The sequence below is a fragment of the Dendrobates tinctorius genome, unplaced genomic scaffold, assembly GCF_039654945.1.
Source record: "Dendrobates tinctorius isolate UK_male_01 unplaced genomic scaffold, ASM3965494v1 ptg000060l, whole genome shotgun sequence".
In the NCBI taxonomy this organism is placed as follows: Eukaryota; Metazoa; Chordata; class Amphibia; order Anura; family Dendrobatidae; genus Dendrobates; species Dendrobates tinctorius.
Genome location: NW_027361728.1, coordinates 62,879,388 through 62,899,130, shown reverse-complemented (window position 1 = coordinate 62,899,130; position 19,743 = coordinate 62,879,388). Strand labels below are relative to the sequence as shown.

General features: G+C 44.3%; 1 protein-coding gene across 1 annotated transcript in view; it reads right to left on the bottom strand.

The window, feature by feature from the left end:
- Window positions 1-11,805: 11,805 nt before the first annotated feature.
- The window catches only part of LOC141092780 (uncharacterized), a 49,877-nt gene continuing 41,939 nt past the window's right edge, over window positions 11,806-19,743 (bottom strand). Inside the window, exon 3 of the mRNA XM_073579136.1 lies at window positions 11,806-14,423. Coding sequence (XP_073435237.1) covers window positions 13,662-14,423 — 762 coding nt within the window. The 3' untranslated portion in view covers window positions 11,806-13,661. The remainder of the gene's footprint in view (window positions 14,424-19,743) is intronic.

Sequence of the window (19,743 nt, the reverse complement as noted above, 5' to 3'; positions counted from 1 at the left end):
CATCTGCACCCTTCCTGGTTAGGTCAGTCAATGGTTTGGCAATACTAGAAAATTTTGCTATAAATTTCCGATAAAAATTAGCAAAACCCAAAAACTTCTGGAGGGCCTTCAAAGAAGTGGGCTGAACCCAATCATAAATGGCCTGTACCTTGGCCGGGTCCATTTCAATAGCTGACGGAGACAAAATAAATCCCAAAAAAGAAATTCTCTGTACTCCAAAAAGGCATTTTGATCCTTTGACATGCAGAGAATTCTCTCTCAAGATCCGGAACACAGTCCGAATATGTTCCACATGAGAATCCCAATCCTTGGAGAAGATCAAAATATCATCCAGATAGATAATCAAAAATTTATCGACAAAGTCTCCGAAAATATCGTTCATGAAGCACTGGAAGACAGAAGGGGCATTAGTGAGCCCAAAAGGCATCACCAGGTACTCAAAATGTCCCTCCGGAGTATTAAACGCCGTCTTCCATTCATCCCCCTGCTTAATGCGGATAAGATTATACGCCCCCCTGAGGTCAAGCTTGGTAAACCAGTAAGCACCTCTGACTCTAGAGAATAGATCCGAAATCAGGGGTAACGGATACTGATATTTAATAGTAATTTTATTGAGGGCACGATAATCAATACAAGACCTTAAAGAACCATCCTTCTTGGCCACAAAAAAAAACCGGCACCTAAGGGTGAAGAGGATGGTCTAATATGACCCTTCTCCAACGCCTCCTTAATATAGGACCGCATAGCCTCGTGCTCGGGTACAGATAAATTGAAGAGCCGACCCTTAGGAAATTTACACCCCGGGTTTAGTTCAATTGCACAGTCATAACTCCTATGAGGAGGCAAGGACGCAGACTCATTCTCACTAAATACATCATAGTAGTCCGCCAAATAGTCAGGAACCTCATGCGACTGAGGAGAGGTGGAAAAAACCGGAGACTCACTAAAGGTACACCGGCAACCCCAACTCACCACAGACACAGACTTCCAATCCAAAATTGGATTATGAATCTGCAACCAGGGAAACCCCAGAACAACGGCATCATGCAGACCATGCAACACCAAAAATCTGCAATTTTCTTGGTGGTCTGGGGCGACCCGCATGACCAACTGGGTCAAAAACTGAGGTTTATTTTTAGCCAGAGGGGTAGCATCAATCCCCCTCAAAGGGATAGGCGTCTGCAGAGGTGTCAACGGAAATCCACAACGTTTAGCAAAATCCAAGTCCATTAGGTTTAGCGCTGCTCCCGAATCCACAAAAGCCTTGGGGGAAAATGTGGACAGGGAACAGAGCAGAGTAATCACCAAAAGAAACTTAGGCTGAACCCCACCAACAGAAAACGTGTGTGCAAAGCGTTTCTCACGTTTAGGACAAACAGAAATAACATGTGAGGCATCTCTACAGAAAAAACACAGCTTATTACGCCTTCTGAACTCCTGACGCTGAGCCCTAGACAAAACTCCATCACATTGCATAGGTTCAGACGTCTGTTCAACCGGTGGCAACACCTCTAGTGTAATCCTGCGTTCACGTAAACGCCGATCAACCTGAATGGCTAAAGACATAGAATCGTCCAGACCAGAGGGAACAGGAACTCCCACCATAGTATCTTTTACGGCTTCTGACAAACCCTTCCGAAAGAGAGCAGCCAAGGCACTATCATTCCAGGTAGTAAGGACCGCCCACTTTCGGAACTTTTGACAGTACAACTCTGCAGATTCTTGACCCTGGTTCAATGCTAACAGGGTCTTTTCAGCCTGATCAATAGCATTAGGTTCGTCGTACAGCAACCCCAAGGCTTGAAAAAATGCGTTCACATTAGTCAGAATAGGGTCATCTGGTTTCAAAGAAAACGCCCAATCCTGGGGATCGCCGCGCAGCAAAGAGATGACAATTTTAACCTGCTGCGCGGGGCTCCCTGACGAGTTAGGCTTGAAAGCAAAAAATAATTTACAATTATTTTTGAAACTCAAAAATTTAGATCGATCCCCAAAAAATACATCAGGTGTGGGGATCTTTGGTTCAACAGCATGTGAACGAGCAAGATAGGCGGAAATTCCTCGCACTTCAGCAGCGAGCTGCTCCACACGATCAGACACTTGCTTTATCTCCATTGAGAGAAAAAAAAATTCCCCCTACGGCCTCAGAGATATAGAGGAAAGAATATACACACACCTTTTTTTTTTTTTTTTTTTTTTAAACACAATTCTTTCCTGCTATTGAGTACCCCAGGATCTGCGGTTGGGTGGGTGATTCTGTTATGATTGAGTCACCGTAGGAGGCAAAAACAGAAATGCTAGCTAAGTCCTGAAAACCAGAGAAGTTGGCAACTATCAGATTGCAGACCCCTGAACCTATCAACACAACTAGCAGTAGCTGTGGGAGGTTCCTACGATGACCTAGACCCCTCGGTCACAGCCGGAGAGATACATAGGCCTAAAGAAGGAAAGGGGAAATCTAACTGCCCCAGAGCAGACCCCAAAGCAATAGGCAGCCCCCCACATATAATGACGGTGAAGCAAGATGAAAACACTTACACAGACAGAAAGACAGGCTGAGCAAAGACGGGGCCCAAAAACTACCTAGATAGGAACGGATAGGAAGGCTGCTGTCTGCAATCTGCCAAAACCCTATCAGAGACAAAAGCCAACAAGCTGATATAAAAATGGCCCTGAAGCAACTAAGCTTCAAAAACTAAATCAGCCCTCAGGTACATTCAGAAGACAGAGCTCACTGAACACTGCACACTCCAGCAGGGAGTGGCAGAATCCAAAAAGCAAGAAAAACAAAAACAAATCTTAGATGCAAAAGGCAAAACAGAAAACTTAGCTTTAGGAGAGCAGGAATCAGACTGGTGTCCAAGAGTCCACAGAGAAATCACCCGCAGGGCAGAAAGGGCGTCGGCTGCCTTAAATCCAGTCAGTGACTCCACTCAGCCAATCGTCTTCATTAGTCCCAGGTGCCTGATAATCAGGCTCACTACCTTCCTTCACTAGAATAGGGAGTTCACCAGGCCTCAGTGACGGAGGGGAAAATGAACTCACAACAGTGCGTGGGCGAAACAACCTGGGGGCGAAATGCTGGGGGCGAAATGTTCAGGGGCAAAGTGTACCTGGGGGCGAACTGCTGGGGGCGAAATGCTGGGGGCGAACTGCTGGGGGCAAAACTTCCAACTCCCGTGTATTTTACTGTGGGGACTTTTGTGGAAGTCATTATACTGTGTTTTAATCATAGAATCATAGAATCGTAGAGTTGGAAGGGACCTCCTGGGCCATCTGGTCCAACCCCCTGCTCAAAGCAGGATTCGCTAAATCATCCCAGTCAGATGTCTGTCCAGCCTCTGTTTGAAGACTTCCATTGAAGGAGACCTCACCACTTCTCGTGGCAGCCTGTTCCACTCATTGATCACTCTGTCAAAAAGTTTTTTCTAATATCTAATCTGTGTCTCCTCCCATTCAGTTTCATCCCATTGCTTTTAGTCTTTCCTTGTGCAAATGAGAATAAAGATGATCCTTCTACAATGTGACAGCCCTTTAGATATTTGTAGACAGCTATTAAGTCTCCTCTCAGTCTTCTCTTTTGCAAACTAAACATTCCCAAATCCTGCAACTTTTCCTCATAAGACAGGGTTTGCAGACCGGTCACCATTCTGGTCGCTCTTTTCTGAACTTGCTCCAGTTTGTTGATGTCTTTTTTAAAATGTGGTGCCCAAAACTGGACACAATATTCCAGATGAGGTCTGACCAAAGAGGAGTAGAGGGAAATAATGACTTCACGTGATCTAGACTGTATGCTTCTGTTAATACATCCTAGAATTGCATTTGCCTTTTTTGCTGCTGCATCACACTGTTGACTCATATTCAGTCTGTGATCTATTAGTATACCCAAATCTTTTTCACATGTGCTGTTGCTTAGCCCTATTCCTCCCATTCTGTATATGCTTTTTTTATTTTTATTGCCCAGATGTAGTACTTTGCATTTTTCCCTGTTAAAAACCATTCTGTTAGTTGCTGTCCACTGCTCCAGTTTATTTATATATTTTTGAATCCTCTCTCTCTCTTCTCTAGTATTAGCTATCCCTCCTGGCTTTGTGTCATCAGCAAATTTAATCAGTCTACCCTCAATTCCTTCATCTAAATCATTTTTAAAGATGTTGAACAATACAGGGCCCAGGACAGAGCCCTGTCGTGCCACACTTGAGACATTCTTCCAACTGGATGTGCAGCCATTTACAACCACTCTTTGGGTCCGATCACTAAGCCAGTTATGAATCCACCTAACAGTTGCCTTGTCCATTCCATACTTAGTCATTTTTTCAATAAGGATTGCATGAGACACTTTGTCAAATGCTTTGCTGAAGTCAAGATATACTATATCTACAGCATTTCCTTGATCCACCCAATCAGTGATTCCGTCATAGAAGGAAATTAAGTTAGTCTGACATGACTTATTAGTTACAAACCCATGCTGACTCTGTTTAATCACTTCATTCTTATCCAGGTACTGACATACATGTTGTTTAATAATTTGTTCAAAGATCTTTCCTGGTATAAAAGTCAGACTCACTGGCCTATAGTTGCCTGGGTCCACGTTCTTCCCCTTTTTGAAGATAGGAACAACATTTGCTCTACTCCAGTCTTCTGGGATTCTCCTGTTCTCCAAGAATTTTCAAAGATTATGGAGAGGGCTTCAAAAATTTCTTCTGCTATCTCCTTCAGTACTCTGGGGAGTAATTCATCTGGACCTGGAGACTTGAATTCATTTAGGTTAGCTAAGTGTTTCCTCACTATCTTTCTGTTTATAGATATCCTGGATTCTTCTGTTCCCTTAATAGGACAGTGAAGAACAGTTGATGTTACATTTCCTTTCTGAGAGAAAACAGATGCAAAATAGGAATTTAAAAGTTCGGCCTTCTCAACATCCTGTTTTACCATTTCATCATTTTCATCCTGTAAAAATCCTATTGCATCTTTGACTTTTCTTTTACATTTGACATATCCCCAAAATCCTTTATTATTGCTTTTGACATCTCTTGCAAGCCTCAATTCATTGTCAGCTTTAGTAATCTGATTTGTGCCCTGCAGGTTCTGCAGACAGCATTATATTCTTCTTTAGATATGCCTCCCTCTTTCCATTTTATAAGCATTTTTTTCTTCTTTTTTAGCATGTGCTTAAGTTCTGTGTTCATCCATCCTGGTTTCCTTAAATGCTTCCTATTCTTCCCTCTTTTCGGAATTGTTAACAATTGTGCTTTGAGAATTTCATTTTTCAAGATTTCCCATCCTTCCTGGACATTTTTGTCTTTAAGGATATCCAGCCATTGGATCCCTCCAATTCTCTTTCTGAATCCCTTAAAATCTGCCTTTCTGAAATCTAACCTTGATGTCTGAGTCTTCACAGGTCTTCCTCCTCTAGTTATCCAAAATTCTAAAATAGCATGGTCGCTACCTCCTAGGGTCCCAGCCACTTTTACCTCCTCAACCATTTCCTCCCTGTTTATAAGGATTAGATCCAAGTTAGCAGTTCCCCTTGTTTTCTCCCCTACCTTTTGGAAGATAAAGTTGTCAGCAAGAGAGGATAAGAATTTCCTTGACCTGTTAGTTTTGCCTGAGAGAGATTCCCAACAAATGTCTGGATAGTTGAAATCTCCCATGACAACTATGTCATATTTTTTGGAGAACTTGGCCATTTGATGCATAAAGAGTTCATCCATATCTTCAGCTTGCACAGGCGGCCTGTAGTAAATGCCTACAATGGTGTCCTTTCCATTGTTCTGTCCTTGTATTCTTACCCAAACAGTTTCCACAGAACTCCCAATCTCTGAAGCTTCAATCTCTGTGCAGATATACGCGTTTCTAACATACAATGCGACACCTCCTCCTCGTTTATCAAGTCTGTTTCTTGCAAATAAGTTGTATCCTTCTAGTCTTGTATTCCAATCATGTGTATTGTCCCACCAAGTTTTAGTAATTCCAATGACATCATATTTCTTTTCCTGTGTTAGTAGTTCCAATTCTCCTTGTTTGTTGCCCATGCTTTGTGCATTAGTATAGAAACATTTTAGTTTGTGATTGGTTTCTCTTTCTCCAATATTTTTATTATTTAGATTCTTTTGTCTTTGTCCTTCCTTTCCACTTCTAATAGCAGTGTTCTCAATAGCATTTGTCAGGTGTTTGGCTTGTTCTGGTCTTTTGCTTCTCTTCCCATGTTGTTCTAGTTTAAAGCTCTCCTTACAAGTGTAGCAAGGCGACTTCCAAATACATGTTTTCCAGTCTTCATAAGGTGCACCCCATCTCTAGCAAGTAGTCCATCGTATAGGTAATTCACTCCGTGATCCAGAAATCCAAATCGTTGCTGATGGCACCATCGACGTAGCCAGTTGTTCACCTGCAGAATCTTATTCTACCTCCTTGTTCCATGGCCATCCACTGGGAGGATGGAAGAGAAGACCACCTGCGCTCCCAGTTATTTCACTTTCTTGCCTACGTTTTCAAAGTCTCTGCAGATGGTTTCCAGGTCTTTCTTGCGGTGTCATTTGTCCCCACATGTAGTAGCAGGAATGGGTAGTCATCTGTAGGTCTGAAGAGCACATTTCTCTTGAAGGTATATCCGGTCTGCAGATAGCGGCCTCTGTTCCTCTCAACAGGGAATCCCCCATGACCACCAATCTTCGTTTCTTCTTCACAACATTTCTCTTTCTCCATCCAGGAGGATTCTGAAGGCGTACAAGGTTGCTGTTTGTTGGCAAAGTCTTATCCTGATGTATTTCTTCATCGTTTTCCTGCGTGAGAGCCTGGTACTGGTTCCTGAGAAGTGTGGGTGCTGACTGCCTCCTGATCCTCCTGCTTCTCTGGGTCACATGTTTCCATTCTTCTGTTTCTTCAGGTGCACTTCGAATTTCTTCTCTTTCTGTAACATGAAGAGATAATTTTGCTCTGTCTAAGAACTCTTCACCTTCCTTAATGATCTTCAACGTAGCTAACCTCTCCGAGATTTTGCAACATTTCCTCCAACAGGGACACAAGCTTGCATTTGTGGCATGTGAAGTTTGGCTTTTACACTGGTAAGTCTGTGAACATGTAGCAAGAAATGCAGCTCACCAAATGGCTCCAAAATTCGTGCTCCTATCGGCGCGCAGTTTTCCAATTTCCTCTTTTCAGCTGCAACGGCCAAAACCCAGTGATCGTTGAGCTAGCAGAGACTCTTCACTTATCCCAGAAGGCATTGGGAATATGCAAATGATCTCCTCAGGACTCTTCCCCTGGTTTTCCAATTTCCTCTTTTCAGCTGCAACGGCCAAAACCCAGTGATCGCTGAGCTCGCGGAGACTCTTCACTTATCCCAGAAGGCTCTGGGAATATGCAAATGATCTCCTCAGGACTCTTCCCCTGGTTTTACGATTTCCTCTTTTCAGCTGCAACGGCCAAAACCCAGTGATCGTTGAGCTTGCGGAGACTCTTCATTTATCCCAGAAGGCACTGGGAATATGCAAATGATCTCCTCAGGATTCTTCCCCTGGCTTTATGGGAGCAGTGGGGCATTACACTGTGTATAGTGGAGCTGTGGGCCCATCATACGGTGTAATAGGGGAGGTGTACATTGGGGGACTCAGTGGACATTATTAAATGTTAAGTGGGCACTTAAGAAGCATTTTTGTTATAGGGGCACTAAGATTATTGTGGTCATCAAAGGGGTAAAATGTAGACACGGTTTTCTACGGCATTAAAATTATATAATGGTCAATTTTACCAGCTAGAGGGCTCAATGGAAGCATTATTATCATGTAAGGGGCACAGTGGTGGGCATTATTATGTGGGGCACTAAGAGGAGCACTGTTGTGCCAAACACCAGGTGCAGTAATAGGGACACATATGGCAGCAGTGGCTCAGATGAGACGTTTGGGCAAGTTGGCAATAGATGGAGACAGTATGAGAGATATGAGATGTCAAATGTGTCTTTCCTGTAATCTCTGCAGATGAGTATTGTCCGGAGAAGCTGCCTTGTTGGTCTGAGGCAAATGAGATGTGAAAAATGAACAAATCCATCAGTAAGAATGTCACATGTGTAAATCACTATATATAACTGTTGTGCAATCACTTGTATGTTCAGCAGGACTGGTATGTCATCATAGGGCGGTAATATCACTGTGCCACCATAGTTGTAATCAGGGTTACTGGTTAGGAGCCAATTCAGATATTTTGATGGCCCTGGGCTGACCCCCCCCCTTGCTACAACTTTGTGTAGAGTTAATAAGGATAGGAGAAGGATGATCCAAGCAGTGTGACAAGTTGGGGTCAGACGGACCATTGGTGCACCCTGTGCTGCCGCACAGAGACCCAAAAAATAAGAGGCCCACTTCCACCTAAAAAGCAGCAAGCAGCTTTTGTTACAGACTCAAACAGGGGCTCATTTACGGTTCTTGCACAGGGGCCCTCTTCTGTTGGTCTGAGACCCTATGAAAAGGTGTGCTGAATAGTTTTCAATATGATTTCCTATAGTCCCTGTGAGCGGGGTTATCATTATATACATATAGTGGCTCTTGTGTACACGGTTCCTATGTTATCATCCAGTTCTGAAGAGGAAGGGTAGCATATGACCAGCAGACAGTTCATTATGATTAGTAATGCCACGCTTGGGTGACTTCTGGGTGACTTCATGTACAATATACCATGTCTGTGACGAGAATTCCCTGCAACTCTGGTATTACTCAGGAGAATAGGCAGAAAATGGCCATAACATGGATGAAACGTTAATGCTGATAGCATTGATATTCTGTAATTAGTCATACCCTATGGGTAATATATATGGAGTGTTGTCGAATTGTAGTCTATGCCGCTACGGTGACAAATGCACAGACATTGTGTCTACATATCCATGTTGTCTAATTGTATTTGGGAGCTCGAAGGAGATGTCCCCTGGAGATTATATGGTTGCCAGGATTCACGTAAACCGGAGCGAGATGACCTTTCTGACTATGTGTCAGCCCTGCAGCTGAGTGCTAGTCGGTGACCTTGTACCACACAGAGGAGCTGCTGAGGCAAGTTGGTTACAGAGAAGGATGTGACTGCAGTTCTCACACTGAGTACTAACCGTGTGAGGAAGACATCAGAGCTGTGCAGTTCCCAGTACAATGGCTTGCCTAATGCCAGTATTACTGAGTCATTGTGAATTTAAGAAGGAACTTCCAGTGTTATGTGACTAATGTACATCCGACAGCGCACTAGCAGCAGATCTGCAGGCCTTTCACCCACATGGACTGCCTATTTTTAACAAGTTAGTTATATCCTAAAGCAGAGATGTACAATGTTTTCCGGTCTGGCTGCCACATTGTCATACTAAACCAACCACCAGGCATATTACTATCTGAGACATTTGTGGAACATCGAAAAATATGCCATAAATGTCTGATAGGTGTCTTTTCAATTTTTAGGCATGTTAGGAGAATAGGGGTCTCCATCACCTTGATCCTCAGTTGCACTCCAGAGTAGAAGAGAGCCTCATGAATGAAATGGTCTCCACTGTAGTTTATCTGAACTTACTAAAACAGACGAGCATTTCACTACCACCATAAACCACAATGCAGATGCGGCATTCATCGACTTCTTTTTAGGATATGTGCACACAATGAATTTTTCGGGTGGGTCTGTTCTAATGCAGGCATTTCTGCATCAAGAATGTGTCTCTTGGTAGGAAAAATGCTGTATAAAAAATGTATATTTGTGAAGCATTTAAATGTGTTTTTCACTCATTAGAATGGGTGAAAAAGGCAAAAATGCTGTACGTATTAGCATACATATACATAGATATATATATAGTGACAGGGTCACTGACATGGTGTGTGAGGGGAGATATGTGTCATGGAGATTGCTTTCCTCCGTGATCTAGAAACCCCTAATTTTCTTTTCAGCATGCAATGTGCTGAAGGAGTTAAGCAGCCATGTTATGGATGGGTTTTTTATGTGAGTAGGTAAAGATGGGTGGGATGCCTACTCACCATATCTCCACCTCAAAGGTGTGGCTGAGGAAATAAATATCCAGCCAGTTTTTTTTTCTCTGTGTGTGTGGAAGTTGGAAGCCTCCTGGACTGCTAGCTCCTGCAAGAGCTGACATATGTGTTGTCCCAGAGGGACTGGGCAGGACTGTGGATGAACTTTTTATTTTCATTTGAGCCTGACAAGCTGTTTTTCTGTTACCATTTTGGGTTTATGATACAATTAACCACCCATAGACTTTAACCCCACGTGTGCCTGTGTCTACCTCAAGGAGCAGCTAAGTGAGCTGACCTTCCACACTATATATATATATATATATATATATATATATATATATATATATATGAATATAGCTTCATTATTTCACAATTAAAATGTAAACCGTTATACTTTACGTTTCAGTTATTCACTATTTTCAAGATCTGCCATTGTCTTCAGTGAATGGAAACACTTGTTCGCCTTAAAGTGTTTGGCTGCAAGCAGGCAAGCGTATAATGTCCGATGCGATATGCTAATGATCCCTATGATTGGCTGCAGCATTTTATGTGACCGGAACAGGATGTTACCAGATGCTGTCTTGTTCCAGTCACCTGACCACTGCAGACAATAAGAGACCTCAGTAGTCAGGTGACTAAATAGCAGGACATCATTGTATCCAGTCCTAGGTGAGACCACCAGAGCAGCCTACACCAGAGTGAGGGGGTTACAGCAGGTGAATGTAGCTAAAAATCGAACACACAAGTCTTGTTTTCACAGCTGAGAGTCCTCTTAGTTTGCTCTTGTTCAGATGAGCATATATTCTGTCTGTGTGTGTTTCTTACTGCACACAGAAAGTACATGGACCCATTATGGCCTGCGCAGACCACGACAATGCATGTAAAGTAAAGGCAGCTCCACCACTCATCCACAATTTGGATAGGATATCAGAAGTTGACCCTATGATCAGCTGAATGGAGGGGCAGCCACATCCCCTTCATTAGTTACAGAGGTGGGAGTCCGAGACCCAGTCAGCACCCTCACTGGTTGATTGTAGCTCTGGCAGCATGTGAACACTGAGTGAACTAGAACAGCATGGCCTCGTTCACTGAGCAGTCTGTTGCTGAGACTTGCAGCTCAGCTCCTATCCACTTGAATAGAAAGAAAATCTTGCTGGTACAGTCAACCAGACTCCAGAAAAACACTTTGGAGAAATCCTAAAGAAAACACATTTTGGGTTTGTGCACACAACATATTATGACACAGATTCTGTTTGGAAAAGCTCCAAAAATGCAAAAAAGAAATAACGCATGTACAGCAATGTCAAAACAACTTGCTGCGCATACAGTACAGACCAAAAGTTTGGTCACACCTTCTCATTCAAAGGGTTTTCTTTATTTTCATGACTATGAAAATTGTAGATTCACTCTGAAGGCATCAAAACTATGAATTAACACATGTGGAATTATATAATTAACAAAAAAGAGTGAAACTGAAAATATGTCTTATATTCTAGGTTCTTCAAAATAGCCACCTTTTGCTTTGATTACTGCTTTGCACACTCTTGGTGGGTATACGTTATCGGAGAGATTTTGTTGCATGACTGTTGCGCAAGTGCTTTCCATATGGTCATGCGAGTGTGATTTTTTTCTCAGCTAACATCAGTGTAACATCTGTGTGGTGTCCATGTGCAAAGCAATTTTAACATGGTCTTTCCCATGCTGTATAAAGTTCGAAAAGAGAAGACACACAGATAGGATAGATACAGTGGGTACAGAAAGTATTCACACCCCTTTAAATTTTTATAATAAATTTTATTTCTATAGCGCCGACATATTCTGTAGCACTTTACATTTCGGAGGGGATTTGTACAGACAATAGACATTACAGCATAACAATAATCACATAGATTATAACAAATACCAAGAGGAATGAGGGCCCGGCTCACAAGCTTACAGTCTATGAGGAAAGAGGTTGACACGAAAGGTGGGTGGTAACAGTTGCCCTGATTGCATGGGCCAGCCATAATGTTAAGTGTGTAACAGTACAGACACAGAGGGTTAATGGATGCATAAAGCATGTGGGAACATGATGCGGGCAACCTGGTTATGGAAAAACATTTGGCTGTGCCACACAGGGATAGATTAGGTTAATGTGTTGAGGCAGTAGGACAGGCTGAATAAATGCGTTTTCAGGGCACGCTTAAAATTGTGGGGATTGGGGACTAATCGTATTGACCTGGGAAGTGCATTCCAAAGAATTGGTGCAGCACGTGTAAAGTCTTGGAGACGGGAGTGGGAGGTTCTGATTATTGAGGATGCTAACCTCAGGTCATCAGCAGAACGGAGGGCACGGGTAGAGTGGTATACTGAAACAAGGGAGGAGATGTAGGGTGGTGCTGAGCCATGGAGGGCTTTGTGGGTGAGGGTAATAAGTTTATACAGAAATCTGGAGTGGATGGGTAGCCAGTGTAATGACTGGCACAAGGTAGAGGCATCGATGTAACGATTGGTGAGGAATATGATCCTGGCTGCAGCATTCAAGACAGATTGGAGAGGGGAGAGTTTGGTAAGAAGGAGACCGATTAGAAGAGAGTTACAATAGTTGAGGCGAGAATGAATAAGAGAAACAGTAAGAGTTTTTGCAGAGTCAAAAGTAAGAAAAGGTCGAATTCTAGAAATGTTTTTGAGGTGCAGATGACAAGAGCGAGCCAGTGATCGAATGTGGGGGGCAAAGGAAAGCTCGGAATCAAGTATGACCCCAAGACAGAGGGCATGTTGCTGGGGAGTAATAGGGGAGCCACACACAGAAATGGCAATGTCGGGTATAGGTACATTAGCAGCAGGAGGAAACACATGGAGTTCAGTCTTTGACAGGTTTAGTTTCAGATATAGTGAGGACATGATGTTAGACACAGTGTTTAGACAATCGCCGGTGTTTTCTAGAAAGGCTGGCATGATGTCAGGAGAAAAAGCGTATAATTGTGTGTCATCAGCATAGAGATGGTACTGGAAACCAAATCTATTGATTGTTTGACCAATAGGGGCAGTGTACAAGGAGAAGAGGAGGGAGCCTAGAACCGATCCTTGAGGAACCCCAACAGTAAGGGGAAGGTGAGAGGAGGAGGAACTGGCAAAAGATACAGTAAAGGAGCGGTCAGAGAGATATGAGGAGAACCAGGAGAGAACGGTGTCCTTGAGGCCAATGGAACAGAGCATAGTGAGGAGGAGCGGATGATCCACAGTGTCGAATGCTGCAGTGCGATCCAAGAGAATTAGCATGGAGTAATGACAATTTGATTTAGCTGTCAGTAGATCATTAGAGACTTTAGTGAGGGCAGTTTCAGTAGAGTGTAAGGAGCGGAAACCGGATTGGAGAGGGTCGAGAAGAGAGCTATCAGAGAGATAGCGGATAAGACGGGAGTGGACCAGGCATTCCTGGAGTTTAGAGATGAAGAGAAGACTAGAGACAGGTCTATAGTTAGCAGCACAGTTTTGGTCGAGGGATGGTTTTTTAAGTAGTGGATGTATTATAGCATGCTTAAATGAGGGGGGGAAAGATACCAAAAGAGAGAGAGAGGTTAAATATTTTAGTTAGGTGAGGGGTGACAGCAGGGGAAAGGGACTGGAGGAGATGTGACGGAAATGGGTCACTGATGCAAGTGGTTGGGCAAGAAGATGCAAGGAGCCTGCTTACTTCTTCTTCTGTGACTGGTTCAAAATCAGAGCGTGAGCTAGATGCAGTGGGGGAGGGAGGACAGTGCATGGTATGAGGTGATTGGGAGATAATTTCCTGTCGAATCTGGTCAATTTATTCTTTGAATTAATTGGCCAGATCGTCAGCTCTGAGCTCCGTGGTTGGGGCCTGTACTTTTGGCTTGAGTAGAGAATGAAAAGTGTCAAAGAGACATTTTGGGTTATTGGACAGTGAGGTGATGAGGGTGTTGAAATAGGTTTTTTGGAGAGGTGAAGGGCAGTGTTGTATGTTCTAAGCATAAACTTATAATGGATGAAATCTTCGTGTAGATTGGATTTTCTCCACAGACGTTCGGCGCACCTGGAGCACCGCTGCAGGAAACGTGTTTGCAGGGTGTGCCAGGGTTGTCGCCATCTGTGTTGTGGTGTTCTATTTATAGGGGGTGCAAATTCATCCAGGGCACTTTGAAGTGTTTCATTGTAATGCTTCAGTGCAGAATCAAGACATGAGAGGGAGGAGATAGGGGCCAATGAAGACTGCAAGTTCTTCATATGTTTCTGGGTGTTAATGGCCTGTATGTTTCTATAAGTATGGACAGTGGGAGTGAGCTGAGCAGCCTGGCAGTTCTTGATAGAGAATGAAAGAAGATTGTGGTCAGAGAGCAGGAGAGGGGAGTTTGCAAAATCATCCACTGCACAAAGCCGAGAGAAGACCAAGTCGAGGGAGTTTCCGTCTTCATGCGTTGGAGAATTAGTAAGCTGCAAAAGACCAAACAAGGAGGTTAGAGATAAAAGGTGAGTAGCAGATGGGGAGAGGGGAAGAGCAATGGGGATGTTGAAATTTTTCACTCTGTTTCATTGCAGCCATTTGGTAAATTCAAAAAAGTTCATTTATTTCTCATTAATGTAGACTCTGCACCCCATCATGACTGAAAAAAAATCAGAAACGTAGAAATTTTTGCAAATTTATTAAAAAGAGAAATTGAAATATCACATGGTAATAAGTATTCAGACCCTTTGCTCAGACATTCATATTTAAGTCACATGCTGTCCATTTCCTTGTGATCCTCATTGAGATGGTTCTACTCCTTCATTAGAGTCCCGCTGTGTTCAATTACTGATAGGACTTGGTTTGTAAAGGCACACACCTGTCTAATGTATATAAAACCTCACAGCTCACAGTGCATGTCAGATCAAATGAGAATCATGAGGTCAAAGGAACTGGCCAAGGAGCTCAGATCCAGAGGCTGTGTAGATCTAGTGGTGCTTAATTTAGGAAAGGATTTTCTAGACATTTTCCCTTTAAAGGGAATCTGTCACCCTTTTTTTGGCCTATTAGCTGCTGGCATAGACATCAGGGGCTTAGCTACAGCATTCTGTAATGCTGTAGATAAGCCCCAGATGTAACCTGAAAGAGAAGAAAAACACGTTATATTATACTCACCGATGTGGGCGGTCTGGTCCGATGGGTGTTGAAGTCGAGTCCGGCGCCCCCCTTCTTTATGCGATGACACCCTCTTCTCCCGTCCTGAAATGGCTCCGGCGCAGGCGCATTGCTCTGCCCTGTTGAGGGCAGAATCAAATCTATTGATTGTTTGCCCTCCTGTTGAGGGCAGAGCAGAGTCCTGCAGTGCGCAGGCGTCGGGAGAGGTCTGGCGCCTGCGCACTGCAGAATTCTGCGCTGCCCTCAACAGGGCAGAGGAATGCGCGTGGGTCAGAGCCATTTCAGGACTGGAGAAGAGAGCCTCATCGCATGAAGAAGGGAGGCGCCGGACCGGACCGCAACACCCATCGGACCGGACCTCCCACCTCGGTGAGTATAATATAACGTGTTTTTCTTCTCTTTCAGGTTACATTGGGGGCTCATCTACAGCATTACAGAATGCTCTAGATAAGCTCCCAATGTCTGCCGGCAGCTAATAGGCCAAAAAAAAGGTGACAGATTCCCTTTAAGACAGCTATTGCACTTCATCATTTTACTACACTGGTTGATTTCAGTACGATTTGCAAGTTGAGCTAGCTTCCTTACTGCTTCTGGATCTCTGTGCCCGAAACGTCTGTGTCATACATGGATACAGTTCTTATGCAATGTCTAGCACTGTACACTCTTTCTTTGCATTTTAGCTGATAATGTTCATCTTGGATTTTTCCTTCTGGAAGAGTGTGACCCTTCTTTAAGATGATGCAGCTGTTATCTTTAAACGTAACTACATTCCCCTTTTGCGTGAGCTTCTTTACTGACCGAAGGTTGCTTTCAAGATTGGGAACATAGAGAACATCCTTTACTGGGATCTTTCTGCTTTGTGCTGAGTAGAGATGAGCGACTTTGCCTTTTTTAGGGTCAAGTCGGGTTTCATGAAACCCGACTTTCACAAAAGTCGGGTCGAACGAAATCAGCTGACTATAGGGAAAAGTCGGAGGCCGACTGAAACACGAAACCCAATGCAAGTCAATGGGGAAGCAAAGTTGGCAGGGAGTGGAGGACAGTAAACACACCTACAGTGCCCATTTCAATGCCAAAAACATCAATTCTTATACTGAAACTTGTCAATCTTAATTTACTTCATAATAATAGTTACGCATTGAAAAATGGGGGTTATTTGGCTAAAGTTGTGGGGGGGGTAGGGCTGGCTCCTGGTTTTCGTGTGCCCTGGGCCAAAGAGTTCGCCCCTTTAACACATACCACAACTCATGATGCTCGGATACAGCACAGAAATATAGATATAGTACAATGACAAATACTTCACTGCTTACATGACATGACTGATCTATTTTAAATTGTACAATAGCTCAAAAAAAGGACAGTATATTACTCCATACATTATTATGGCCACCACATTGTGCACCATACAGAATAATGAGCCCCATATATTTTTCCATACAGAATAATTGGCCACATATAATGTTCCATACAGTATATGATGAGCTCCACATAATGCTACAGTATATGATGGTCCCCATGGACGATACACTGCACCAGTGTATGATGGGTCCAAATAATGCTCCAGTGTATAATGAGCCCGGTAAATGCTGCTCCAGTGTCTGATCTGCCCCAGTATATGAGAGGCCTCATGGATGATGCTCCAGTGTATGATGGGCCCTAATAATGCTCCATATATAATGGGCTCCATTTCTAATGCTCCACTGTATAATGGGCCCCATAAATGCTGCTCCAGTGTCTGATGTCCCCCATTTGGAATGCTCCAGTATATGATGGGCCCCATTTTTAATTAACCCAGGCATGGTATGTGAAAAGAGCTCCATGGAGTAATCTGAAGTGTGTGCTGCCGCATCCTTCACTTTTGGTGTGGGTGAAGGACACAAGGAAAGGGGTTGGTCCTGACCAGAAGCCTGCACTGTTAGGCATCGGATGCCTGCAGTTGCACAGCAGGAATCCAGAGCCATACATCCAGCAGTCTCCCATTCCTTTCCGACCACTCAGGGACCTGCACAGCAATGTCAGCGATCCAGGCGCCCTGCTCAGACCAGCTCTCTGGGTCTGGATGTTGCTGCCGCCTCTGTACCAGCAATGGTAGCGCAACCTGCTTTGCAGGAAACCACTCCAGAGGCTAAGTCCTCTCGCCGCGCTAGTGGGCATGCCCACGAGACGATCTCCCAGTGGAGATCGGGGGTCACGTGCTCAGGTCCTTCTCCTGATCTGATTGGCCCACCTCAGAGGTCTGAATGGTCCCGGAAGCGCATGGCTATAAAAGGCCCGCATGGCCGCTCGGCCATGCGCTTGTATAGACTATACTTCCTATGTGTGAATGGTGATGGATGTATGATTCTGGTGACTGTCTCATTTGAAACCCCTTCCCTCTGATATTACGTATGTGGTTAGTAATTTAGAGTTATAGTCAGCGCCAGTCAGTGGCAAGCCATACGCCACAGTGCATACCGCACCGCTACACTAGCGTCCGATAGTGATATGCCTCACGGCACTGTCGTACAGCGGCAGTAGTTAATGCCGCGCTGCAGTTAGCAGCACTTATCGGCATCCGCGGTAGTGACTCCGCACGCACGGTAGGTCAAGACGGACACCAACCTCTGCATTGGGCCGTGTCCTGTGACCATATACCATGTGTGCACGCCAGCTGAGACCTGTGAAGCTAACAGGCTCTGCGTTTATGCTTTATTTATACTAAAAGCGCCTCTGTGAGTTAAACTGAGTCCGCTCTGCGCACCTCGGGTGACGTTTAACCCGAGCGCAGTATACCGCCATATAGCAAGTCTGCCATTACTCAGCAGCGGTTGTTACAACTACTGCACGGTAGACCCTGGGCGGCGAATGCACTTCCTATTATTTATATTTAGTGTGTTCCGCCATCCCTAACCTGCACTGACGACTCAGTGCTTGCATTTTTTTAAACTTCAGAAGAGGATGTGATAGAGCTGGAGGCTGTTTCAGCAATGTAAGCTAAAAACAGTTACTAATGCTCCGGCTTTAAAAGCAGTCTGCCTACTCCCAGAAAAGGGAACCTTACAGGCCTTCCAGAGCTACACCATGACGCAGGCTCAACACCTCCTGCCTTAGCTGCTATTGTGTTTTTGGCACTACCAGCAGATGCCCCACCACCACCTTCAGTACCAGGTGGCCCCCCACGCCCACGTCCACGTCCTCTTCCACCATACTTCCTCATGTTTTGGAAAATGGACCTAAAATACCAGCAGATATATGGTACTGTATCAGAAGCGTACAGCTCTATACAGTCTAGGGATAACACTAAATCTCCGTATATATTTCATGAGTCATACACAGACGCTCACAGGCTCAGTATGGATTACACAATAAAATAAAAAGTTGAAAAAGGGTACAGTATCACCAGATACAAGGTATATATAGTATAGTGTAAACATTATGAATCTCCGTATATATTTCAGGAGGCAGACACAAACGCTCTCAGGCCCAGTATGGATTACACAAGAATATGAAAAGCTGTAAATGGGTAATGTAACACAGGCGTACAGCTGTATACAGACACTCACAGGCTCACTATGTATTACACCAGAATTTAAAAAGTAGAAAAAGGTATTCGAAGCGTACAACAGTATACAGTGCTGTGGTACTTTTAAAATCTTCGTACATATTTCCATCTCAGTAAGCCAGTCTAGAATCTCCGCTACTGGAAACTACATGGATACAAGTACAGATGGAAAGTCGAGTGTTAGTCGAAATTTGGGAATTAAAAATCGCGGGAAAACCTCCCGGTAGATGTTGCAGAGGCGATGCAGACCCTCAATTACTGTGTCTGTGGAAACAGTGAAAACAGTTCTTTGTGAAGAAAGGATTGCTTTATCGCAGTAGCGTGGATCACATCACCGTTACTCATCTCCATCAAATTGTGACCACAGGAAGAGATGTAGACATGGTCCTCACTGCCTATCATGATGTGTCTGGTCATTTTGGAGTGCAAAACACAGAAGCCACAGGCCGTAGGCGATTCTATTGGATTGAGAGGAGACATTTGAAAAATGGTGGCAGGAATGTCACACTGTGACTATCACAACTGTGAAAGGTGATCATAAAGCAACACTGCATCCGCTTGTAAGTTGACGTCCATTACAAATGGTAGCCATTGATCATCTGAAAGTAGAGGCCAGCAGGACAGGCCATAGCTACATCTTAACCATCATCGATCAATACACCAAATTTCTAGTGGCCGTCCCTGTGAAGGATTTAACTGCTCAGACTACACAGGGGTGGAGCAGGGAGAGGGAAGTGTTGCAACTTGCAAGTGCTGTGGCCATGACCAAGCAGGGGGGCACACTCATGGGCGATGGTACTGGCACAGGGCCCCTCATAGTACGCTGGTGTGTCTGACGGCAAGTGGGCCCCCCCACCGTCAGAGACACTGTATTGTACTATGAGGGGCCCTGTGCCAGTGCCGTCAGCCATCAGTGGGCCCATCCACCTGTTCAGAGCAACGGCACTTGCCCGGGTGCACCAGGTGTTGACCCCAGCCCTTGGGGGGGTGGGCAGCCCAGTTACGGAGGTTTAAAAAAAGGCATATGTTGATGTGTTGGCTGGACATTTAGCTGCTGCAAATGGTGGAATTGGGCAAGTCCGAGGAAGACTAGG